We start from the raw sequence: 26,834 nt of genomic DNA on the forward strand, positions 1-26,834 counted from the left end.
AGGCCCCACACACACACTCACTTCCTGCTTTAACCCCCAAAGTACTGAGGTGCCTGGGCACTTAACCACTCTAGTGTCCAAAGACAGGGCCCAAGCAAACAGTGTGTGGAGTAGCTTTACCCCCTGTGTATGGCCGTTGATGCACATTGGGTACCTTCCTGGTCTCAGGCTAGACCACGTCTACTTGGCATTGGATGGATCTGCCAAACTGCAACGTGGTCCCATGCCACGTGGTCGGTCTGATCCTCTTTCTCTCCGTCCTGCAGGTGTCCGCTTCTTGAGGGAGCTCCCTCTGGAGTGTGTCCCTTAATGTCTCTGATAACATATGCCTGGGTCTGGTCCCGGACCGCAGGCCGAGCACATCGCGTGGCGTCCGTTACCGGTGTACTAACACTCTACAGCTACTGGGGGAAGCGACCCTATCTATGGGCCTTTCCTACAGCAGCCACAACCTGTGGGGAGTCGGGGCCTAGCTGGGACCTATGGGGAGATCTGGCCTAGTCCAGAAGAGCACTGCTCCCTGGACACGAACTTCTCTTCCTACGTCCCTGCTCCGACTGGCGTGGTCCCTCCTTTCGCACCAAACTGCTCTGCTCCCTCTCCGTGGATCTAGCAGCCTTATTGGCTGTGTGCCCCCACGTGGTGCATGTCCCTGCGCCTCGCCGGGTCCGCCCACCGCTCTGGCAGCATCCGACCGTCCCTCTGTAGCCTCCCCCCGTTCCCGCACCCACCATGGAGGTGACCGGGGCTACGTGTGTGTGTGTGTGTGTGTATACAAAAACACTGCAACAGCTCAGACTCGATGCTTAATAGCACTGCATTGGTGTTCCAGGCTGAGGACGTGGGGGGCAGTGGGAGGGGTCTTATTAGCCAGGCTGAGGACTTGGGGCAGTGGGAGGGTGTTATTACTGAGGCCAAAAAGGAGGTGGGGGCAGTGGGAGGGTGTTAGTACCCAGGCGGAGGATGTGAGGTTAGTACCCAGGCGGAGGATGTGAGGGCAGTGGGAGGTTATTACCCAGGCTGAGGATGTGAGGGCAGTGGGAGGGTATTACCCAGGCTGAGGATGTGAGGGCAGTGGGAGGGTATTACCCAGGCTGAGGATGTGAGGGCAGTGGGAGGGTATTACCCAGGCTGAGGAGGTGAGGGCAGTGGGAGGGTATTACCCAGGCTGGGGATGTGAGGGCAGTGGGAGCGTATTACCCAGGCTGAGGATGTGAGGCAGTGGGAGGGTATTACCCAGGCTGAGGATGTGAGGGCAGAGGGAGGGTATTACTCAGGCTGAGGATGTGAGGGCAGTGGGAGGGTATTACCCAGGCTGAGGATGTGAGGGCAGTGGGAGGGTATTACCCAGGCTGAGGATGTGAGGGCAGTGGGAGGGTATTACCCAGGCTGAGGAGGTGAGGGCAGTGGGAGGGTATTACCCAGGCTGAGGATGTGAGGGCAGTGGGAGGGTATTACCCAGGCTGAGGAGGTGAGGGCAGTGGGAGGGTATTACCCAGGCTGAGGAGGTGAGGGCAGTGGGAGGGTATTACCCAGGCTGAGGATGTGAGGGCAGTGGGAGGGTATTACCCAGGCTGAGGAGGTGAGGGCAGTGGGGGGGTATTACCCGGGCTGAGGAGAATTCCTGCATCGCGGGATAAATAAACTGAGTAGAGAGCAGCGCACCCAGCGGGAATATCCATTTGTAATATCTGATCTGCAAAATGCATGGCCAAATCCCCACAATACTTTGTGCTCGTGGGCTCATACTCGCATTAGGTTTTCAGAAAATCAGAATGTATACTTGTTAATCCCTTTGCTACCAGAGGGGTTTCAGTGGCTCATAGGTGAAGAAGTTAGGGAACAGGATAATAGTTCACTTCTATCCGGATATAATCTGTTATCTAAAGTTTATACAAATTCGACGCTCACATTTGTTGTGCAGTCGTAAAAAAAAAAAAAAAAAGGATTCTGGGAAAGCCACAGGGAATGTAATTATTCACAGCGCTGTGGACTAATTTCCCTTCCGGATTACACCGAGGGCGTCCAATACTACGGCGGCGGGTCGGAGCACGAGGGATATCGTTAGAGCCTTGACAGTCGAGACAGAGTTTAAGTTTTATACTCATACATGCTTGTTACCTGCTGGAGTCTGTGAATGTGATGATTGCGGAGTTACACTGTCTTATTAAAACTGTCCTTATGTTATTGCACTTGTGTGCTCACTCCTTTTTTCCTTTCTCATGCTGCCGCTGAGCGCCCCTGGCGCTTAGCTCGTTGAGTTCAATAAATCTCGATGTATCCAGCCACGCTAACGTGGCGCGCTCGTGCCCGTATGCTCACTGGTGCTTGGCGAGACAGATTAAATGGATTTCCAGGCGCGCTGAAGGGTCACATGACCTTCAGCAATCAATCAGCGCTAGTCGCTGCTCAACCACGCCTCCCCGCTCGTGCTTGAAAAAAAATATGCAGGACAGCCGAGCGCTCATGCTTGGAGAGTTGGTGACATCACGGCGCTCTGCGGCAGCGGGGCCGCAGCCTTAGGCCTTGGACATAGTCATTTTATCCGTGCGGAGGCGCGCTGAGGCTCAGGGAAAGCGGTGCTTTCCCTGCCCTTACACAGCGCGCCATCCGTGGGCGTGTCGGGGGCAGGTCTGGGGGCGGGTCAGTGACGTCACGGAGCTGGTTCGCCCTCATTGGGCGAACCGCTCACGTGACCGGCCCTGCGCTCCGGCGAGCGCCAAATCTGAAAACTTCGTGAGACACACGCTTCCCCAAGCGTGCGGAAGCCCCTGCTAAAGCTGCACTCATTGTGGCTGCAGGGGCTCAGTGCCGAGTGTGAGCGCGGCTCAGCACGGCTCAGCCTTGCTCACACTACTATGTCCCAGGCCTAAGATTTACAGCTCTGTCTACTTTTTTTTCCAAAATGGATTCCTTAGAAATCATATGCCATTGTTGGACATCTCATCTATTATTTCAATTGAATGCGAATACAAGCCCGAAGGATTTAATTAATAGACATTAGATACTATAAGGCCTATGTACTAAGATCATATTCATTTGAAAAAATATTCTATACCTTCCTAAACTGTGCATCTTGAGTATTAGGGTGGTTATGTGACATACATATTGCATGATGCACAGTTTGTTGTGTGAAATGAAGGTTGACACATTGCGTCATGATCAATACCTGATTTGATGCACTTAAAAAAAATATATAATTCTGTCTTCTTTTAATGTCCAACTAGTATTAGTAAATATAAATAAGTGTAATATTTATAAAAGCCAAACTATGAAAATAATGCATTTTGATAACCTATTTAATGAAACATCTGTGCTGCATCAGATACATTTTTGGTTGACATCTAGCAGCTGACTTCTGTGCCAGTTAACGTATAAACGCACTTTTTTAGGATTTACGATCACATATCCGATAATTTTCTTATTTTTTTTTGTACATACCAGTTACATCTGTGCGCCGTGCACATCCCATATACCCGACTAAAACCATAGACGCACACAGGCGCAATCTCATTTATATTACATGCAACAATTTCATTTGCGCCGCTTTGTACACTGACCCCATTATGACGAGTAAAAGGTAACAGAAGCCACATCTTGCTGTAGATATCCCTATTCTGCTGCAGAAACAAAATGACCGATGTTTTTGTTGGGAACGGTATTGTAGATCACACATCCTTATCTGTGTGTTTTTGGAAGCGATTCAAATGTCCGAATTGTAAAACCTAGCTTAATAAAAAAAAAAAAAAGTTGTGGTTTAAGACGTAACGGCCAGATATCAGCATCTCTTTTAAATGTTCTCATATCAAAGGAAACGTGATGGGAGGATATTGGGTAAGCAGTTTATACGTGGGAAGATTGACGAGTGACGGAGCCGAGTGATTAGTTGTTTACCAGATATAAATGGAGTGGGTCGCTGTTCTCTGCGTGGCTGATGTGTGTTTTTACATTTAATTGAATCCCTTTTTGCTGCCAGCAACGCAGCCACGGTACAATAAAATAAGCATCTCGTTTTCGAGGAGGTGGCGGAGAGAAGACCGGGACTTGCCTGGGTGTGTCCGATTCCCTGATCGGCCTGTCCCGTCCATGACACTCGCTGCGGTACATTTAATGGCTGTGGAGCCGGCAGTCGACCCTACAGAAGTTTCAGTAGTATCTCGGTGGCTCCGATTTGACTTATAATATATGGGAAATAAATGAGTGTTTGTGTTTCTTACTAGTATATGAGGATAAAGGTGTACACAAGATACGTTTTTGTTAATTTAAATATAAGGTAAATATGACGACTGCAAAGGATATTCACCTTTTCAAGGCTTCTAAACATACTTATATTCATGAAACAACCATTGAAATAGTATACAAGATTGTAAATAGATAAGTGCTTTCACTGCACTGTAAGCTCAGTACTTGCCTTTTAAAGGTGCAATCTCTGAGATTCTGTTTTTTATTTTTTAGCATTGGTGGGAAGTAGGGGGTCTCTGGAGCTGAACGCAATTAATTTCAGCTCCAGAAATCCCCCTTCTTCCCAAGATACTGTACTTATTTCAGTAGGGGGTACCAGTAGCAGCTTTTGTGGGGCTATAGAAATGGGGGTTTAAAGCTTCCGCATGCCAATAAGATGCCGTGATGTCATCCATTGAGGCTTCCTACTGGCCCGCGTCACCCGGTGCTTTAAACCTGCGGAGCTACTACCGGTAACCTCAATGGAGGTGTCTTGGGAAGCAGAGGTCCCCGGAGCTGAAAAGAACGCAGTTCATCTCCGGAGACCCCCTGCTTCCCACCTTGCTGCTTTAACATGCTGTGTTCAGACAGTAACAAATTACATTGTTACAACATTCCATCCATGCGGCACTTGTGTGTGTGTGTGTGTGTGTGTGTGTGTGTGTGTGTGTGTGTGTGTGTGTGTATATATGTATATATATATGTATGTATATATGTATATATACATATATATATATATATATGTATGTATGTATATATGTGTGTGTGTGTGTGTGTGTGTGTGTGTTTGTGTGTGTGTGTGTGTGTGTGTGTGTGTGTGTATGTGTGTGTGTGTGTGTGTGTGTGTGTATATATTATCAAATGGAAATATTACTGTATGCTCATTTGCATGTCTTGGACAGGTCTGCAACCCTGTCTTTCATCATTATCACCCAGCACACAGCACTTCCACTACAGCAAGGGATTCTAGGGAATGACATACAAATGAGAACACTTTTGTCTCAAGCTTACATTACATGAACAACCCATGTTTAAAAGCTGTGTTTAAAGCAGCAAGCATTTTTTTTCTATTTACCGCGACCTCCCATATATGTTTGTATGTTGGATTAAAACTATAAACGGCTGAGGTAGGTAGCAGGCAAATAGACCAACAACCCTGCAATGTAATTGGCCCATATAAAGAACATTACACTTACGTAAAATGAATATGGTTACTTTTTATCAGGCCTTATGCAATTCATTCCTATCTAGATAACTATTGTCCTTCAGGTTTCGATATGTGGTTAGTAATGATGAAGATGGTCAATAACCTCCAAAGCTTCTAGTGGACATAGAATATTAAGATATACTAGGTATTATCTGATACGTGTTGCCAATCTCCTATATATAACCCGTTAAACATATCACTTACAGTAATGCACTTTTTTTCACAGTGGGAGCTGGTCTTTCATTATATTTATGAATTTCTGTGGTGGATTATTTTTCTGCTTTTTTTTCTATATAGCAGAAGTGCCTGCACTGTATTTCCATAGACAGTGTGTATATTTGGCATTTAGCATCAGAATATATTTGCCTATTAATGTAGCACTCGCCCATGACCAAGGAGTGATACACTTTATCCAGATGTAACTTAATAAACCTAAGTATTTGAAATAATGTTTGAAATTTTGATATATTTAATTTATATGGAGTTTTCGATTATCGTGTTTATTTTTTCAATTCCATATTAGCACAGTCTGACGTGTGTGTGTGTGTGTGTGTGTGTGTGTATGTATATATATATATATATACACTGCCCTGAGGAAGGTCCCGTTGTGAGGACCGAAACGTTGGCGGCCTTGTGTTCCACAATACACTTTTTTGACATCAACCTTGCAGTGTGCTGTCTTCTTTGGTCATCAGGATCCCCTGGTTACCATATATATATATATATATATATATATATATATATATATATATATATATATATATATATATATATATATATATTTAGTTTTTTCACCCCCCTCACTGTAAGAGTGCCCATTAGGAGAAAAGGAGGGTACCTAACAAGACAGACAAAAGGCAGAAGATAGGAGAACTAAAACGCATTGCAAATGTTTTTTTGTAGTTACCATTGATTTTTAATTGCATTATACTGTACTTTACATGCATGGGAAAGCAGTTTATTGAGTTGTTTGCTTATGCTGTTTCCTCAGGTGTATCTTGAAAGACTGTTAACATACGCAGAGATAGACATTTGCCCAGTAAACTGGAAGCGCATTGTTCTGGGTGCGATTCTTCTTGCATCGAAGGTCTGGGACGACCAGGCTGTGTGGAATGTCGACTATTGCCAGATCCTGAAAGATATCACAGTTGAGGACATGTGAGTTGCATGTAATCTTCCTCTCGTGGGTGCCTGTGCACTGTTTTGTTGTTTCTTTTTGCCTTGTACCAATAACAACATTGTAATTGGAATTTTCATTGCGAACTGGTATTTCTGCACTGTGACATTTATACAAATGTTATCATTAATGTTGATGGAGATGTGTGTGAAAATCTTTCTCGGTACCTCTAAAAAGGGGTTATCGTTTGTGATAGATAGATAGATCAGGCACTCAAAGATCCAACGGAATACATTTCACCTTTGGATCTTGTAGTGCCTGTCCTGTTTGTTTTCTTCTATCCGATGTGCTGCCTTGCTAACACCTGGACGGCTTGCACCCTACTACCACCTGTATCTACACATATGTGAGTGTCTGGTTTTCTGGGCTGATATATATAGATATAGATCAATCGATATATAGATATATATCTTAAATGTTTACTTAATTTACAAAAACAATAATGTAAGTTCATTACATAATGTAAAAATGCAAGGGTCTATAATGTAAGGCAGTTTGGGAGCAAAACTGGAGCAGCTTCAACTAGTTTGCTGTGACATTGGCTAGTCTGTAGCTGCTTGCGAAGTGTTAGGCCTAGGACATAGTAAAATCAGCGTCGCTGAGGCGGGCTGAGCCGCGCTGAACAGATGCACAAAGCCCCTGCATCTGTAATCAGCGCGGCTATAGTTCCTCCCTCCGCATGCGTGCTGATGCGTGCGGAGGCTGAGAAAATCAGAAGAGACAGGCAAGTTTGAAATTTTGCCGCTTGGGGGAGAGGAGGAGCGGTCACGTAACCGCTCCCATCCAATGGGGCTGCAGCTGGCATTTTTACTACTGTGTCGGAGCCACCAGACAGAGTAGAAGCAGCACAGAGGTGTGGTGTGTGGTGTGTGTGTGTGTGTGTGTGTGTGTGTGTGTGTGTGTGTGTGTGTGTGTGTGTGTGTGTGTGTGTATGTGTGTGTGTATATATATATATATATATATATATTATATATATATAATCAAAAAATAAATAGATGATACCGTTCTGTGGCTAACGAAATGCTTTTATTTGTGCGAGCTTTCGAGATACACTGATCTCTTCTTCCGGCGATGTTACAATGAATGAAGCAAGCAAAGGGAATACTGATTATTGAAGCTCGGCTAACAAGGTACTGATACCTCTACATGTGTATACTGTATATATATCACACATATGTCACTGGGGAACCTGTGTGTGTGTGTGTGTGTGTGTGTGTGTGTGTGTGTGTGTGTGTGTGTGTGTGTGTGTGTGTGTGTGTATGCGTGTGTGTGTGTGTGTGTGTGTGTGTGTGTGTGTATATTATATAATATTTTAAAAATGAAAAAAAAAGACATGTGAGAATAAATTATTTATTAACATTGTGCAACTTTGATAACTATATACATACACATACACCACACACACATTATATTAATATAATATATATATATATATATATATATATATATATATATTAATATAATGTGTGTGGTGTATGTGTATGTATATAGTTATCAAAGTTGCACAATGTTAATAAATAATTTATTCTCATGTATTTTTTTTTTTATTTTTTAAATATTTTTTAATATACACACACACACACACACACACACACACACACACACACACACACACACACACACACGTTCCCCAGTGACACATAAACACACAGACCACTTCAAAGTGACACACACAGTTACCCAATCACACACACACTGACAGCTACCAAGTGACACACACACACAGTGATACCCGCCTCCCAAGCGCGCTTGCTGTCTCCTCTGCCAGGACAGCAAGAAGCTCCTGGTAGAGCGAGCGGCAGCAAGCAACAGCGAGCAGCAACACAAAAGTGTTTACTATGTCCCAGGCCTTAGTAGGAGGAGTTGGGGATGAGCTACACATCATTTAATGAGACGTTTCAAACTCTGTCGCTACACCCTTCAGTCTTTTTGCCTTTTAATTAATACCAACATATATTGCTCATTCTTCCAATAGGGAATGCACTAAACAATCTAAACCATAAGTGTCTTCCCCACTAGCTACAGTTGAAACCAGTCTCTGTAATATAGTGACAGCCCAGCTCACGATCCTGAATCTCCAATACAGAGGTGAGGTAATCCCCGCCTCTGTATGGTATATGCAAGCGAAGAGGAAAGCAGTACTAGATTGGGGAAAGCTTTTGTAGTGCGCTCCGGCTAGGAACCATAATATAATTTCCATTGGCTTAACGTAATAAAGAAATGTATGACCGCTCTGGAGCTGTCCGTAATTAAACGAATCTCGCATGAATTGTGATGCCCTCAGGGAAAATAACGCTTGCGGGTTGATGAGACACTGCTGATAGAAAGCTTGTGTGTTTGAGAATAAGGTTTACACATGGCTGGAAGGACCACAATCTCATTTTACGTGGAAAGCACATTTATTTTTAAGATCAATAATTTTAAACTGCACTCAGTAACCTTTAGTTTAAAGGGCATTCACTATAAACGTAGAGAGATTCTGCTAATAAAGCCTATTTATTACCCACCATTACAGCAATTCTTTGTTTTATGCTGTATTGCTTTGAAAATAACGGCTTGCAAATTTATAGGGTTTTTAAATATCAATTAAATGGCTACAAGTTTCTCCCAGGAAAGTAATGGGAATTAGTAGTGTTGTGAAATGCTTTTTTTTGTTTTATTATTTGTACAGAGAAAGTGAAACCTAAAAAAAACATTGTTTCTTTTCAATATAGTTTTGTATTTACTCGTTGTCCCAAAAAATGTTGGCGGGTTAATTATACTTTTAAAGAAATTTGAGTTTGTAACATTCTGATTTCCACATATCCCCAAAAAGTTAATGCTGTTAAATCACACTTTGTTTTTGTTTTTTAACCCGCCCTGCACTTTGAAACTGTGCACACTTATTTGTAGGTGTCGGAGGTAATCGCGAGACTAATTGTCGCTTCAACATGCCTTGAAGAACTGTAGTTGCGAGCTTTCAGTTTGGTATTTGAGATGAGTATTGGACAGATTAAATTGAATCAACGAATGACCCGCGCTGCCTATTGTTGGAGGAATAGGTGCCAGAAAGGGCGTTGATCTAATTATCACTAACCAAAGAATAGAAGAAAAGGTCCCTCATTAAGTCTGCACTCGCATTACCTGGGTATATATTAAAACATAACTTTTAATAAAAGTAGAATAAACTTAAATCACCACAAGCGCCAATAAGAACATTATTGATTTGATTTCTATCAGTTATTGCTTAAAATAATAAAATAACACTACTTGCCAAAGTTTTAATGGGATATCGGGGGCAGCAGGGGAAAGCGTCCGGTGGCAAGGTAAGTCACCCACCCACCCAGTCACTGACACCCAGTGACTCGCTCCCACCCAGTCACTGTCACCCAGTCACTGTCTCCCACCCACCCACCCAGTCACTGCCAACCCAGTCACTGTCTCCCACCCACCCACCCAGTCACTGCCAACCCAGTCACTGACAAAGTCACTGACAAGTCACTAAGTCACTGCCACCCAAGTGTCCCAGTCCCCCACCCCTCTCACCCACCCAGTTCCCTCCCACCCAGTCCCCTCCCACCCAGTCCCCTCCCACCCAGTCCCAGTTCCCTCCCACCCAGTCCCAGTTCCCTCCCTCCCACCCAGTCCCAGTTCCCTCCCACCCAGTCCCAGTTCCCTCCCACCCAGTCCCAGTTCCCTCCCACCCAGTTCCCTCCCACCCAGTCCCAGTTCCCTCCCACCCAGTTCCCTCCCACCCAGTCCCAGTTCCCTCCCACCCAGTCCCAGTTCCCTCCCACCCAGTCCCAGTTCCCTCCCTCCCACCCAGTCCCAGTTCCCTCCCTCCCACCCAGTCCCAGTTCCCTCCCACCCAGTCCCAGTTCCCTCCCTCCCACCCAGTCCCAGTTCCCTCCCACCCAGTCCCAGTTCCCTCCCTCCCACCCACCCAGTCCCAGTTCCCTAAGTCCCAGTTCCCTCCCTCCCACCCACCCAGTTCCCTCCCACCCACCCAGTCCCAGTTCCCTCCCACCCACCCAGTCCCAGTTCCCTCCCACCCACCCAGTCCCAGTTCCCACCCACCCAGTCCCAGTTCCCACCCACCCAGTCCCAGTTCCCTCCCACCCAGTCCCAGTTCCCTCCCACCCACCCAGTCCCAGTTCCCTCCCTCCCACCCACCCAGTCCCAGTTCCCACCCACCCAGTCCCAGTTCCCTCCCACCCACCCAGTCCCAGTTCCCTCCCACCCACCCAGTCCCAGTTCCCTCCCTCCCACCCACCCAGTTCCCTCCCACCCACCCAGTCCCAGTTCCCTCCCACCCACCCAGTCCCAGTTCCCTCCCACCCACCCAGTCCCAGTTCCCTCCCACCCACCCAGTCCCAGTTCCCTCCCACCCACCCAGTCCCAGTTCCCTCCCACCCACCCAGTCCCAGTTCCCTCCCACCCACCCAGTTCCCACCCACCCAGTCCCAGTTCCCTCCCACCCACCCAGTCCCAGTTCCCTCCCACCCACCCAGTCCCAGTTCCCTCCCTCCCACCCACCCAGTCCCAGTTCCCTCCCTCCCACCCACCCAGTCCCAGTTCCCTCCCTCCCACCCACCCAGTCCCAGTTCCCTCCCACCCACCCAGTCCCAGTTCCCTCCCTCCCACCCACCCAGTCCCAGTTCCCTCCCACCCACCCAGTCCCAGTTCCCTCCCTCCCACCCACCCAGTCCCAGTTCCCTCCCTCCCACCCACCCAGTCCCAGTTCCCTCCCACCCACCCAGTCCCAGTTCCCTCCCTCCCACCCACCCAGTCCCAGTTCCCTCCCTCCCACCCACCCAGTCCCAGTTCCCTCCCTCCCACCCACCCAGTCCCAGTTCCCTCCCTCCCACCCACCCAGTCCCAGTTCCCTCCCACCCAGTCCCAGTTCCCTCCCTCCCACCCACCCAGTCCCAGTTCCCTCCCACCCACCCAGTCCCAGTTCCCTCCCACCCACCCAGTCCCAGTTCCCTCCCTCCCACCCACCCAGTCCCAGTTCCCTCCCTCCCACCCACCCAGTCCCAGTTCCCTCCCTCCCACCCACCCAGTCCCAGTTCCCTCCCTCCCACCCACCCAGTCCCAGTTCCCTCCCACCCACCCAGTCCCAGTTCCCTCCCACCCACCCAGTCCCAGTTCCCTCCCTCCCAGCCACCCAGTCCCCTCCCTCCCACCCTCCCACCCAGTTCCCTCCCTCCCACCCAGTTCCCTCCCTCCCACCCTCCCACCCAGTTCCCTCCCTCCCACCCTCCCACCCAGTTCCCTCCCTCCCACCCTCCCACCCAGTTCCCTCCCTCCCACCCTCCCACCCAGTTCCCTCCCTCCCCACCCTCCCACCCAGTTCCCTCCCTCCCACCCTCCCACCCAGTTCCCTCCCACCCCACCCTCCCACCCAGTTCCCTCCCACCCACCCTCCCACCCAGTTCCCTCCCTCCCACCCTCCCACCCAGTTCCCTCCCTCCCACCCAGTTCCCTCTCTCCCACCCTCCCACCCAGTTCCCTCCCCTCCCACCCTCCCACCCAGTTCCCTCCCTCCCACCCAGTTCCCTCCCTCCCACCCAGTTCCCTCCCTCCCACCCTCCCACCCAGTTCCCTCCCTCCCACCCTCCCACCCAGTTCCCACCCTCCCACCCAGTTCCCTCCCTCCCACCCTCCCACCCAGTTCCCCTCTCCCACCCTCCCACCCAGTTCCCTCCCTCCCACCCTCCCACCCAGTTCCCTCCCTCCCACCCCTCCACCCAGTTCCCACCCTCCCACCCAGTTCCCTCCCTCCCACCCTCCCACCCAGTTCCCTCCCTCCCACCCTCCCACCCAGTTCCCTCCCTCCCACCCTCCCACCCAGTTCCCTCCCTCCCACCCTCCCACCCAGTTCCCTCCCTCCCACCCTCCCACCCAGTTCCCTCCCTCCCACCCTCCCACCCAGTTCCCTCCCTCCCACCCTCCCACCCAGTTCCCTCCCTCCCACCCTCCCACCCAGTTCCCTCCCTCCCTCCCACCCTCCCACCCAGTTCCCTCCCACCCTCCCACCCAGTTCCCCTCCCCTCCCTCCCACCCAGTTCCCTCCCACCCTCCCTCCCTCCCACCCTCCCACCCAGTTCCCTCCCTCCCACCCTCCCACCCAGTTCCCTCCCTCCCACCCTCCCACCCAGTTCCCTCCCTCCCACCCTCCCACCCAGTTCCCTCCCTCCCACCCTCCCACCCAGTTCCCTCCCTCCCACCCAGTTCCCACCCTCCCACCCAGTTCCCTCCCTCCCACCCAGTTCCCTCCCTCCCACCCTCCCACCCAGTTCCCTCCCTCCCACCCTCCCACCCAGTTCCCTCCCACCCTCCCACCCAATTCCCTCCCACCCTCCCACCCAATTCCCTCCCACCCAGTCCCAGTTCCCTCCCACCCAGTCCCAGTTCCCTCCCACCCAGTCCCAGTTCCCTCCCTCCCTCCCACCCAGTCCCCTCCCACCCAGTCCCAGTTCCCTCCCTCCCTCCCACCCAGTCCCCTCCCACCCATTCCCAGTTCCCTCCCACCCAGTCCCAGTTCCCTCCCACCCAGTCCCAGTTCCCTCCCACCCAGTCCCAGTTCCCTCCCTCCCACCCAGTCCCAGTTCCCTCCCACCCAGTCCCAGTTCCCTCCCTCCCACCCAGTCCCAGTTCCCTCCCTCCCACCCAGTCCCAGTTCCCTCCCTCCCTCCCACCCAGTTCCCTCCCTCCCTCCCACCCAGTTCCCTCCCTCCCTCCCACCCAGTCCCAGTTCCCTCCCTCCCACCCAGTCCCCTCCCACCCAGTCCCAGTTCCCTCCCTCCCTCCCACCCAGTCCCCTCCCACCCATTCCCAGTTCCCTCCCTCCCACCCAGTCCCAGTTCCCTCCCACCCAGTTCCCTCCCTCCCTCCCACCCAGTCCCAGTTCCCTCCCACCCAGTCCCAGTTCCCTCCCTCCCACCCAGTTCCCTCCCTCCCACCCAGTCCCAGTTCCCTCCCACCCAGTCCCAGTTCCCTCCCACCCAGTCCCAGTTCCCTCCCTCCCACCCAGTCCCAGTTCCCTCCCTCCCACCCAGTTCCCTCCCACCCAGTCCCAGTTCCCTCCCACCCAGTCCCAGTTCCCTCCCACCCAGTCCCCTCCCTCCCACCCAGTCCCAGTTCCAGCCCTCCCACCCAGTCCCAGTTCCCTCCCTCCCACCCAGTCCCAGTTCCCTCCCTCCCACCCAGTCCCAGTTCCCTCCCAGTCCCAGTTACCTCCCACCCAGTCCCAGTTCCCTCCCACCCAGTTCCCTCCCACCCAGTCCCAGTTCCCTCCCACCCAGTCCCAGTTCCCTCCCACCCAGTCCCAGTTCCCTCCCACCCAGTTCCCTCCCACCCAGTCCCAGTTCCCTCCCTCCCACCCAGTCCCAGTTCCCTCCCACCCAGTCCCAGTTCCCTCCCTCCCACCCAGTCCCAGTTCCCTCCCACCTAGTCCCAGTACCCTCCCACCCAGTCCCAGTTCCCTCCCACCCAGTCCCAGTTCCCTCCCACCCAGTCCCAGTTCCCTCCCTCCCACCCAGTCCCAGTTCCCTCCCACCCAGTCCCAGTTCCCTCCCACCCAGTCCCAGTTCCCTCCCTCCCACCCAGTTCCCTCCCTCCCACCCAGTTCCCTCCCACCCAGTCCCAGTTCCCTCCCACCCAGTCCCAGTTCCCTCCCACCCAGTCCCAGTTCCCTCCCTCCCACCCAGTCCCAGTTCCCTCCCACCCAGTCCCAGTTCCCTCCCTCCCAGTCCCCTCCCTCCCTCCCACCCAGTCCCAGTTCCCTCCCACCCAGTCCCAGTTCCCTCCCACCCAGTCCCAGTTCCCTCCCTCCCTCCCACCCAGTCCCAGTTCCCTCCCACCCAGTCCCAGTTCCCTCCCTCCCACCCAGTCCCAGTTCCCTCCCTCCCACCCAGTCCCAGTTCCCTCCCACCCAGTCCCAGTTCCCTCCCTCCCACCCAGTCCCAGTTCCCTCCCACCCAGTCCCAGTTCCCTCCCAGTCCCAGTTCCCTCCCACCCAGTCCCAGTTCCCTCCCTCCCACCCAGTCCCAGTTCCCTCCCTCCCTCTCACCCAGTCCCAGTTCCCTCCCTCCCTCCCACCCAGTCCCAGTTCCCTCCCTCCCACCCAGTCCCAGTTCCCTCCCTCCCACCCAGTCCCAGTTCCCTCCCTCCCACCCAGTCCCAGTTCCCTCCCTCCCTCCCACCCAGTCCCAGTTCCCTCCCACCCAGTCCCAGTTCCCTCCCACCCAGTCCCAGTTCCCTCCCACCCAGTCCCAGTTCCCTCCCTCCCACCCAGTCCCCTCCCTCCCACCCAGTCCCAGTTCCCTCCCTCCCTCCCACCCAGTCCCAGTTCCCTCCCTCCCACCCAGTTCCCTCCCTCCCTCCCACCCAGTCCCAGTTCCCTCCCTCCCTCCCACCCAGTCCCAGTTCCCTCCCTCCCACCCAGTCCCAGTTCCCTCCCACCCAGTCCCAGTTCCCTCCCACCCAGTTCCCTCCCTCCCACCCAGTCCCAGTTCCCTCCCACCCAGTCCCAGTTCCCTCCCACCCAGTCCCAGTTCCCTCCCTCCCACCCAGTCCCAGTTCCCTCCCACCCAGTCCCAGTTCCCTCCCTCCCACCCAGTCCCAGTTCCCTCCCACCCAGTCCCAGTTCCCTCCCACCCAGTCCCAGTTCCCTCCCTCCCACCCAGTCCCAGTTCCCTCCCACCCAGTCCCAGTTCCCTCCCTCCCACCCAGTCCCAGTTCCCTCCCAGTCCCAGTTCCCTCCCACCCAGTCCCAGTTCCCTCCCTCCCACCCAGTTCCCTCCCTCCCACCCAGTCCCAGTTCCCTCCCTCCCACCCAGTCCCAGTTCCCTCCCTCCCACCCAGTCCCAGTTCCCTCCCACCCAGTCCCAGTTCCCTCCCACCCAGTCCCAGTTCCCTCCCTCCCACCCAGTCCCCTCCCTCCCTCCCACCCAGTCCCCTCCCTCCCACCCAGTCCCCTCCCTCCCAGTCCCCTCCCTCCCACCCAGTCCCAGTTCCCTCCCACCCAGTCCCAGTTCCCTCCCACCCAGTCCCAGTTCCCTCCCTCCCACCCAGTCCCAGTTCCCTCCCACCCAGTCCCAGTTCCCTCCCACCCAGTCCCAGTTCCCTCCCACCCAGTCCCAGTTCCCTCCCACCCAGTCCCAGTTCCCTCCCACCCAGTCCCAGTTCCCTCCCTCCCACCCAGTCCCAGTTCCCTCCCTCCCACCCAGTCCCAGTTCCCTCCCACCCAGTCCCAGTTCCCTCCCTCCCACCCAGTCCCAGTTCCCTCCCACCCAGTCCCAGTTCCCTCCCACCCAGTCCCAGTTCCCTCCCTCCCACCCATTCCCCTCCCACCCAGTTCCCTCCCTCCCACCCATTCCCCTCCCTCCCACCCATTCCCCTCCCTCCCACCCATTCCCCTCCCTCCCACCCATTCCCCTCCCTCCCACCCATTCCCCTCCCACCCATTCCCCTCCCTCCCACCCTCCCACCCATTCCCCTCCCTCCCACCCTTCCACCCATTCCCCTCCCTACCACCCTCCCACCCATTCCCCTCCCTCCCACCCACCCTCCCACCCATTCCCCTCCCTCCCACCCACCCTCCCACCCATTCCCCTCCCTCCCACCCACCCATTCCCCTCCCACCCACCCTCCCACCCATTCCCCTCCCTCCCACCCACCCTCCCACCCATTCCCCTCCCTCCCACCCACCCTCCCACCCATTCCCCTCCCTCCCACCCACCCTCCCACCCATTCCCCTCCCTCCCTCCCACCCATTCCCCTCCCTCCCACCCACCCTCCCACCCATTCCCCTCCCTCCCACCCACCCTCCCACCCATTCCCCTCCCACCCACCCTCCCACCCATTCCCCTCCCACCCACCCTCCCACCCATTCCCCTCCCACCCACCCTCCCACCCATTCCCCTCCCACCCACCCTCCCACCCATTCCCCTCCCACCCACCCTCCCACCCATTCCCCTCCCACCCACCCTCCCACCCATTCCCCTCCCACCCTCCCACCCATTCCCCTCCCTCCCACCCACCCTCCCACCCATTCCCCTCCCTCCCACCCACCCTCCCACCCATTCCCCTCCCTCCCACCCTCCCACCCATTCCCCTCCCTCCCACCCTCCCACCCATTCCCCTCCCACCCTCCCACCCATTCCCCTCCCTCCCACCCTCCCACCCATTCCCCTCCCTCCCACCCTCCCCCCTCCCTCCCACCCTCCCACCCATTCCCCTCCCTCCCACCCTCCCACCCATTCCCCTCCCTCCCACCCTCCCACCCATTCCCCTCCCTCCCACCCTCCCACCCATTCCCCTCCCTCCCACCCTCCCACCCATTCCCCTCCCTCCCACCCTCCCACCCATTCCCCTCCCTCCCACCCTCCCACCCATTCCCCTCCCTCCCACCCTCCCACCCATTCCCCTCCCTCCCACCCTCCCACCCAGTCCCCTCCCACCCAGTCCCCTCCCACCCAGTCCCCACCCTCCCACCCAGTCCCCTCCCACCCTCCCACCCAGTCCCCACCCTCCCACCCAGTCCCCTCCCACCCTCCCACCCAGTCCCCTCCCTCCCACCCTCCCACCCAGTCCCCTCCCTCCCACCCTCCCACCCAGTCCCCTCCCTCCCACCCTCCCACCCAGTCCCCTCCCTCCCACCCTCCCACCCAGTCCCCACCCTCCCACCCAGTCCCCTCCCTCCCACCCAGTCCCCTCCCTCCCACCCAGTCCCCTCCCTCCCACCCCCCTCCCTCCCACCCAGTCCCCTCCCTCCCACCCAGTCCCCTCCCTCCCACCCAGTCCCCTCCCACCCAGTCCCCTCCCTCCCAGTCCCCTCCCTCCCACCCAGTCCCCTCCCTCCCACCCAGTCCCCTCCCACCCAGTCCCCTCCCTCCCACCCAGTCCCCTCCCTCCCTCCCAGTCCCCTCCCTCCCTCCCAGTCCCCCCCCTCCCAGTCCCCTCCCTCCCTCCCAGTCCCCTCCCTCCCACCCACCCAGTCCCCTCCCACCCACCCACCCAGTCCCCTCCCTCCCACCCAGTCCCCTCCCTCCCACCCAGTCCCCTCCCTCCCTCCCACCCAGTCCCCTCCCACCCAGTCCCCTCCCTCCCTCCCACCCAGTCCCCTCCCTCCCTCCCACCCAGTCCCCTCCCTCCCTCCCACCCAGTCCCCTCCCTCCCACCCACCCTCCCACCCATTCCCCTCCCTCCCACCCACCCTCCCACCCATTCCCCTCCCTCCCACCCACCCTCCCACCCATTCCCCTCCCACCCACCCTCCCACCCATTCCCCTCCCTCCCACCCACCCTTCCACCCATTCCCCTCCCTCCCTCCCACCCACCCTCCCACCCATTCCCCTCCCACCCACCCACCCATTCCCCTCCCACCCACCCTCCCACCCATTCCCCTCCCACCCATTCCCCTCCCACCCACCCTCCCACCCATTCCCCTCCCACCCACCCTCCCACCCATTCCCCTCCCTCCCACCCACCCTCCCACCCATTCCCCTCCCACCCACCCTCCCACCCATTCCCCTCCCTCCCACCCACCCTCCCACCCATTCCCCTCCCTCCCACCCTCCCACCCATTCCCCTCCCTCCCACCCTCCCACCCATTCCCCACCCTCCCACCCATTCCCCTCCCTCCCACCCTCCCACCCATTCCCCTCCCTCCCACCCTCCCACCCATTCCCTCCCTCCCACCCTCCCACCCATTCCCCTCCCTCCCACCCTCCCCCCTCCCTCCCACCCTCCCACCCATTCCCCTCCCTCCCACCCTCCCACCCATTCCCCTCCCTCCCACCCTCCCACCCATTCCCCTCCCTCCCACCCTCCCACCCTCCCACCCATTCCCCTCCCTCCCACCCTCCCACCCATTCCCCTCCCTCCCACCCTCCCACCCATTCCCCTCCCTCCCACCCTCCCACCCATTCCCCTCCCTCCCACCCTCCCACCCATTCCCCTCCCACCCATTCCCCTCCCACCCTCCCACCCATTCCCCTCCCTCCCACCCTCCCACCCATTCCCCTCCCTCCCACCCTCCCACCCATTCCCCTCCCTCCCACCCATTCCCCTCCCTCCCACCCTCCCACCCATTCCCCTCCCTCCCACCCTCCCACCCATTCCCCTCCCTCCCACCCTCCCACCCATTCCCCTCCCTCCCACCCTCCCACCCATTCCCCTCCCTCCCACCCTCCCACCCAGTCCCCTCCCTCCCACCCTCCCACCCAGTCCCCTCCCTCCCACCCTCCCACCCAGTCCCCTCCCACCCAGTCCCCTCCCTCCCACCCTCCCACCCAGTCCCCTCCCTCCCACCCTCCCACCCAGTCCCCTCCCTCCCACCCTCCCACCCAGTCCCCTCCCTCCCACCCTCCCACCCAGTCCCCTCCCTCCCACCCTCCCACCCAGTCCCCTCCCTCCCACCCTCCCACCCAGTCCCCTCCCTACCACCCTCCTACCCAGTCCCCTCCCTCCCACCCTCCCACCCAGTCCCCTCCCTCCCACCCTCCCACCCAGTCCCCTCCCACCCAGTCCCCTCCCTCCCACCCAGTCCCCTCCCTCCCACCCTCCCACCCAGTCCCCTCCCTCCCACCCTCCCACCCAGTCCCCTCCCTCCCACCCTCCCACCCAGTCCCCTCCCTCCCACCCAGTCCCCTCCCTCCCACCCAGTCCCCTCCCTCCCACCCAGTCCCCTCCCTCCCTCCCAGTCCCCTCCCTCCCACCCAGTCCCCTCCCTCCCACCCAGTCCCCTCCCTCCCACCCAGTCCCCTCCCTCCCTCCCAGTCCCCTCCCTCCCTCCCAGTCCCCTCCCTCCCTCCCAGTCCCCCCCCTCCCAGTCCCCTCCCTCCCAGTCCCCTCCCTCCCACCCACCCAGTCCCCTCCCACCCACCCACCCAGTCCCCTCCCTCCCACCCAGTCCCCTCCCTCCCTCCCACCCAGTCCCCTCCCTCCCTCCCACCCAGTCCCCTCCCTCCCACCCAGTCCCCTCCCTCCCTCCCACCCAGTCCCCTCCCTCCCTCCCACCCAGTCCCCTCCCTCCCTCCCACCCAGTCCCCTCCCTCCCACCCAGTCCCCTCCCTCCCTCCCAGTCCCCTCCCTCCCTCCCACCCAGTCCCCTCCCTCCCTCCCACCCAGTCCCCTCCCTCCCTCCCACCCAGTCCCCTCCCTCCCACCCAGTCTCCTCCCTCCCTCCCACCCAGTCTCCTCCCTCCCTCCCACCCAGTCTCCTCCCTCCCTCCCACCCAGTCTCCTCCCTCCCTCCCACCCAGTCTCCTCCCTCCCTCCCACCCAGTCTCCTCCCTCCCTCCCACCCAGTCTCCTCCCTCCCTCCCACCCAGTCTCCTCCCTCCCTCCCACCCAGTCTCCTCCCTCCCAGTCTCCTCCCTCCCACCCAGTCTCCTCCCTCCCTCCCAGTCTCCTCCCTCCCTCCCAGTCTCCTCCCTCCCTCCCAGTCTCCTCCCTCCCACCCAGTCTCCTCCCTCCCACCCAGTCTCCTCCCTCCCACCCAGTCTCCTCCCTCCCACCCAGTCTCCTCCCTCCCACCCAGTCCCAGTTCCCTCCCACCCAGTCCCAGTCTCCTCCCTCCCACCCAGTCTCCTCCCTCCCACCCAGTCTCCTCCCTCCCACCCAGTCCCCTCCCTCCCTCCCAGTCCCCCCCCCTCCCAGTCCCCCCCCTCCCAGTCCCCTCCCTCCCAGTCCCCTCCCTCCCTCCCAGTCCCCTCCCTCCCACCCACCCAGTCCCCTCCCACCCACCCACCCAGTCCCCTCCCACCCACCCACCCAGTCCCCTCCCTCCCACCCACCCACCCAGTCCCCTCCCTCCCACCCAGTCCCCTCCCTCCCACCCACCCAGTCCCCTCCCTCCCACCCAGTCCCCTCCCTCCCACCCACCCAGTCCCCTCCCTCCCACCCACCCAGTCCCCTCCCTCCCACCCACCCAGTCCCCTCCCTCCCACCCACCCAGTCCCCTCCCTCCCAACCCAGTCCCCTCCCACCCACCCAGTCCCCTCCCTCCCACCCAGTCCCCTCCCTCCCACCCAGTCCCCTCCCTCCCACCCAGTCCCCTCCCTCCCACCCACCCAGTCCCCTCCCTCCCACCCACCCAGTCCCCTCCCTCCCACCCAGTCCCCTCCCTCCCACCCAGTCCCCTCCCTCCCACCCAGTCCCCTCCCTCCCACCCACCCAGTCCCCTCCCTCCCACCCAGTCCCCTCCCTCCCACCCAGTCCCCTCCCACCCACCCAGTCCCCTCCCACCCACCCAGCCAGTCCCCTCCCTCCCACCCAGTCCCCTCCCTCCCACCCAGTCCCCTCCCACCCACCCAGTCCCCTCCCACCCACCCAGTCCCCTCCCTCCCTCCCACCCAGTCCCCTCCCTCCCACCCAGTCCCCTCCCTCCCTCCCACCCAGTCCCCTCCCTCCCTCCCACCCAGTCCCCTCCCTCCCTCCCACCCAGTCCCCTCCCTCCCTCCCACCCAGTCCCCTCCCTCCCTCCCACCCAGTCCCCTCCCTCCCACCCAGTCCCCTCCCTCCCACCCAGTCCCCTCCCTCCCACCCAGTCCCCTCCCTCCCTCCCAGTCCCCTCCCTCCCTCCCACCCAGTCCCCTCCCTCCCACCCAGTCCCCTCCCTCCCACCCAGTCCCCTCCCTCCCTCCCACCCAGTCCCCTCCCACCCAGTCCCCTCCCTCCCTCCCACCCAGTCCCCTCCCTCCCTCCCACCCAGTCCCCTCCCTCCCTCCCACCCAGTCTCCTCCCTCCCTCCCACCCAGTCTCCTCCCTCCCTCCCACCCAGTCTCCTCCCTCCCTCCCACCCAGTCTCCTCCCTCCCTCCCACCCAGTCTCCTCCCTCCCTCCCACCCAGTCTCCTCCCTCCCTCCCACCCAGTCTCCTCCCTCCCTCCCACCCAGTCTCCTCCCTCCCTCCCACCCAGTCTCCTCCCTCCCTCCCACCCAGTCTCCTCCCTCCCTCCCAGTCTCCTCCCTCCCTCCCAGTCTCCTCCCTCCCACCCAGTCTCCTCCCTCCCACCCAGTCCCAGTCTCCTCCCTCCCACCCAGTCTCCTCCCTCCCACCCAGTCCCAGTTTCCCCCTCCCACCCAGTCCCAGTTTCCCCCTCCCATCCAGTCCCAGTTTCCCCCTCCCATCCAGTCCCAGATCCCCCCCTCCCACCCACCCAGTTCCCCCCTAGTCCCCAGAGCTCAAATGTATGGGGTTCAGCTCCAGCGATCCCCTGCTTCAATCGGTATTATAAAAATGAAGGGAACAAAACAGCTTGGATTGCCTCTTTTAAAATGAAGTAAGGTTAAGTAGAGAGAGTTGTTCTACAAAAGTGTCCACATGGGATAAGAATTATATGTCAATATTACTATATAATAATATTCAATTGGCCTGTGTGCAGCAGGAGATTTAAGAACCAGGACATTCAGGCAGCACACGGGGAGGTAAGTATCACAGAAATGAAATGAACGCCGTTCAGCTCTGGAGACCCCTGCTTCCAGCCTGGACTAAAAAAGGGCTTTCATATACTTGCAAAGCGCAATAATGATTCCCCTGAAGACATAGTAGAAAAGCATGCTGTACTTCCTCATAAAATAAGTTGAATGCTTAATTGCTTCCCCATATAGCAGGGTAATGCAAATGTACACCTACGTCCCTGCATGTTAGAAAAGCCGAGTGCCTTTCATTGTTAAAGAAAAAACAGGGCTCCATGTCACCATGCTCTTATCTAGAAGTGAAATAAAGTCATTTCACAGTTTGTTTTTGTGACTTCCTGGACTTCCACTTCCTCAAAGCCGTAAAAAGTGATATTCTAACGTAGATATATTTTGGACAGCTAAGCACAGAAATTGCTTAAACGGACAACATTTGGACAAATCCAGTCTATACGGGAAAATGTATACATTAAGCCGTTAATCACAGGGCTTGAACATGAAAGTCCAGCCTTCCCATAATTGTCAGCACAATCACTCTGACATAATAAACAGAACATATGACTGGTTAGAACAACTAACCTTGAAGTATGTGCATGTCATGGAAAGAATCTCAGCACAGGCTCAGTTATAAATACAAGCACATAAATAATATGTCAGATGCTAAAACATTTTCATAACTGCTTTATTGCCTGAAGAATCCACAGAACAATACTAGCACAGGGCAGAAGGATTTCATTACCAATGGGTTTTTTAAAGGTGCCATCGCTGATGTTCTATTTTTAAAAACACATTTTTAATTAATGTCGATTTTGATTAAAGATTTGTGTTATCTTGTTGTAGTGATTGAGGATTTTTATTTGTAATCTCATTTGTAAACCACAAAAAAAGTCCAAGTATTTAAAAAAGTGTGTATATATATATATATATATTATTTTGGGGGGGATATAAGTGTAAATGTTAAGTTAAGTTCTTACAGAAGTATGCAAATTTACGTAGGTCAGAAGAAAAGAGTTTGTGATTCTATATTGTTCCCTTCACCCTCCTCCCCCCCAAAGTGTTCAGTTAACAGAAAATATAACAAAATATGTTTTCTGATTCTTGGGGGGAGCATTGTACATGTTGTTATTAAAAATATATTTTATGCCCCTTACAATGTCACTGGTAAGAGCAGCTAATTGTAATAGTTTTTTTTTTTTTTTATTATTATTATTATTCCTTTTCAAACGGTTGCCATCGGGTTTATTCCCTTACGTTCAGTAGCCATTAACAGTGACTATGCAGTATAAAGGTGCGATCCCACGTGGTCGGTCAGCTGAATTTCTTAGGGGACTCTGAATGGGGGAGGGTTTCTCAATCAAATATTTCCTTTACCCTAATGCCACCCTGTCTTTATCAGAGAGGCAATAAAGTTATGGGGAGACAGAAGAGGAAAGCGGACCCCTCCTAAAGGCTAACGTTAAAACATAAATTAAAAATACTTATCAGATTTGGGTTAAAATCAATTGCCTCGATGACAACCCTTAAACATGTCATTGGAATTAGTTGAATTTGATTCTAGGAGAAATTGTCCCTTTTAAATAAAGATGTTGACGTGTTATTATCTAGTAGCAAAGAACCGCAGCGAATCTCTTGATCCCAGCAGGCATGGGGTGATCTAGTAGATGAGGGAGGGGGCAATTGCTCCCTGGTCCAGACAGTTTTCATAAATTCGGGACAGTAGCAGAGAGTAGAGGAGCAGGGTCGTGGTGTGTAGCTCACTATAGATACTGACCATTTCTGTGTCAGAAAACGTCAATACTCTCCCAGAGCATACAGAGCCCAAAGCATTACTTATTAAATGTTTTAATATATATATAAAAATAGTGTTGGTGTAACAGGGAATTTATCCCTGTTCAGAATATGCCACTAATCCAGCAGTGTGTTGGTTAATTGGATCCAGCAGTTAACCAACTTCACCTGGCTGATTAGAGGTTTGTTAGAAAAAGCCTGTTCCCAGAAACAGGAAGGAGATTTTCCTCAGTACACAAGGGTGCTGACCAGAGGAAAGAGGTCTTGAGCAGAAAGGCTCTGCTGAGATCAAGACACCCAAAGACCTATATTCCTGGACACAGGGGACTCAGGAACCTACCAGAGACTGACATGAAGGGCCACCTGCTTTAAGGTATCTCTTGAGACTTTGGGGACTAGGGTCGTAATGGGATTAACCCTCCAGCCCTGGAGAAAGGGACTGGGGAAGTAAGTTAGCCCTTAAACAGGGATAGGCGTTTGTTGTTTTCATATGTTTTGCTGTGTTAAAAGGGACAGGCGCAATAAAGCCTTATTTTAATTTCACCTTAAAACAGTCTCCATTGCATACCTCTGCACATGTCCTCTTACAGTTAGGTTACAGAAAAAAAAGTTTACAAGAAACATACAGTTACAGTTAAATGCAGAACAGCTTCTTTAAATAAACAGATAAAACACAAAAGAAAATGCTATACATCACCCTATGATATATGTTTTTCTCCCAGAGAGGTCACTGGTAAGAGAGGATAAGATATCCCATATCTGATCCCAGATACACCTCTGTAGACATATAATTTTCATAATCTTTGCTCAGACTTAAATATCCTTTCTTCCCATGTAAGGCCTCGGCCAAGCTTCCCGCTGGCGTGCTGAGGCTCAGGGAAAGCGGGTGCTTTTCCTGGCCTTGCGGGTGCTTTCCCTGCGCGCCGTCAGGGGGTGGGCCGGGGGCGGGCCAGTGACGTCACGGAGCTGGTTCGCCCTCATTGGGCGAACCGCTCACGTGACCGGCCCTGCGCGCCGGCAAGTGGGGAAATTTTAAATTTCCCTAATACCTACGCTTTTGCGCGCTTGCGGAAGCGTAGACGAGCCCCTACTAAAGCCGCTCTAATTGCGGCTGCAGGGGCTCAGTGCCGAGCGGAAGCGCGCCTCCGCCAGCAAGCAAGTAACATGGCCGAGGCCTAAACCATGCCCTTGTCTTAAATCATCTGTGAGATTAACAGTTTTACACCAGAGTGAAACACCTCCCACCAAATGATGTTCAAAGTCCTTTTCCATATCTAAATGTTCTCCTAACTTTCCTTAACTACTGTAACACTTACACACACGTGAGACATATCAATGCGTTCAGGCAGTTACTGCGAACGCAACCCGTATAAATATGACCGTCTTAATCCCAAATCTAGGTGACAAATCAATATCTGTTCCTTATAATTCTTTAAACATACAGTGTGTAATGTCAGAATGTGCCCCTCAGTGACATGGTTACAGATGTTACTTTTATTATGCAGAGGAGATGACATCACAGGATATTCTCATTTTGAATAAAGTCACTCTTGGTTTGATACCTTTTGTAGCCATGCCCCTAGTACCTTGCAGAACCATCTAGAGCAGGGGGGCGCAAACTTTTTTCCCTGCGCCCCCTTGACGGCTGTCCCCTCGCTCCCGCGCCCCCCCCAACCCCAACTTACCCGCGCTCCGGCGTAATGACGTCACGTTGCCATAGCATGACGTCACATGACCTCGCAGCGTCATTTTGACGCCGCGTTGCCATGGCGCCGCAGGGAGGAAGCCGCCGGAGCCACGGTAAGTTAGGTTTACAGAGGCCCTGCAGCTCCCCCGGCACTTAATTTAAGTGCATTCGGGAAGCGCGCGGGGCCTCTGTAAACCCCGCGCCCCCCGTCGGCAGTGTCGCGCCCCCCCTGGGGGTCGCGCCCCACAGTTTGCGCACCACTGATCTAGAGAATGCCTTTGAAGATTGCTGTAAAACGACCATATTTAGAAACTTGTCATAGGGGCTATATTTTATTTCCACATCTGGCAAGACAACCGCCCTTATTTTGAGACTATATCAGTTTGTACCACTAGGTCTGCAAAAGGTGATAACATACCATAAAACCTCTCTTTGTACTTTTCGCACCCATCTTCAATCATGCCTCTTGGAAGCTACCACAGATTCATGACAAGCCAGGCTTCAAATTTTGTATTTTCAACTTCAAACTGTAGCTCATTAACCCCTTAGGCACCAGAGGGATTAAAATACATAATATATCATGACATTATCATGACAATACTATACATAGGGTTGCCACCACTTCGAGTTTACCGGGAGGCTACGGGCTTACCTAGTAAACCTCCAGGTGGTGGCAACCTTGGACGGTGGTGGCAGCGGTGGCAACATCTCCCGGCATCTCCCCCCTGCAAATAATGGGAATATGGCTGCGTGGCGGCAAATGGTGCGGCGTTGCCATGTCAACAGGAATGCCACGTGATGTAACAGCATCATGTGATGCCCGTCACCATGACAACGAGACGCTAGGGGGAAGATGCCGAGAGGACACTAGAGTGAAGTGGCCTTCAGTGGAAGGTGGCAACACTGACTATACAATGCAGATTTTCTGTACCTATGGAGATGGCTGGTCTCTTATATAAACGTAGAATGCATAGCTTGCAACAAGAGTCTTAAATGAAAATTATACAGTGTTTGTATTTTGAGTTTACTGGAAATCCTTTATGCAACTATGCCTGATCCTGGACATTAGTTGCAGTATCTTTGGGGTGCACTAAGCAATACACGTGTCAACTCTGATTCATTTCTAGTTGCTGTCATTCATTGGAGGTCAATTCTAGACTGGATCAGTATTGACATTTCAATTTCATTCTTTGAAATCACATTCAAATTTAAATTCCTATCTCAGAAATCGCACCTATTTGCTCTTTATACCTTAACTCCTATAGCCCAGAGGTTCTGGGAAATGGTTTGTAAAGTGTGGGATTTGTGCACTGTATTTGTGGAATAGCAACTCTTAGATGTCATCTT

The 26,834-nt window shown here is 55.0% G+C and overlaps 1 protein-coding gene across 1 annotated transcript in view; it reads left to right on the plus strand.

Moving 5' to 3' along the window:
* Nucleotides 1-26,834, plus strand: part of LOC142488276 (cyclin-Y) — a 63,817-nt gene that overhangs the window by 25,659 nt on the left and 11,324 nt on the right. The window contains exon 7 of the mRNA XM_075588649.1: nucleotides 6,420-6,586. Coding sequence (XP_075444764.1) covers nucleotides 6,420-6,586 — 167 coding nt within the window. The remainder of the gene's footprint in view (nucleotides 1-6,419; nucleotides 6,587-26,834) is intronic.

Source organism: Ascaphus truei, chromosome 2 (assembly GCF_040206685.1).
Source record: "Ascaphus truei isolate aAscTru1 chromosome 2, aAscTru1.hap1, whole genome shotgun sequence".
Lineage (NCBI taxonomy): Eukaryota > Metazoa > Chordata > Amphibia > Anura > Ascaphidae > Ascaphus > Ascaphus truei.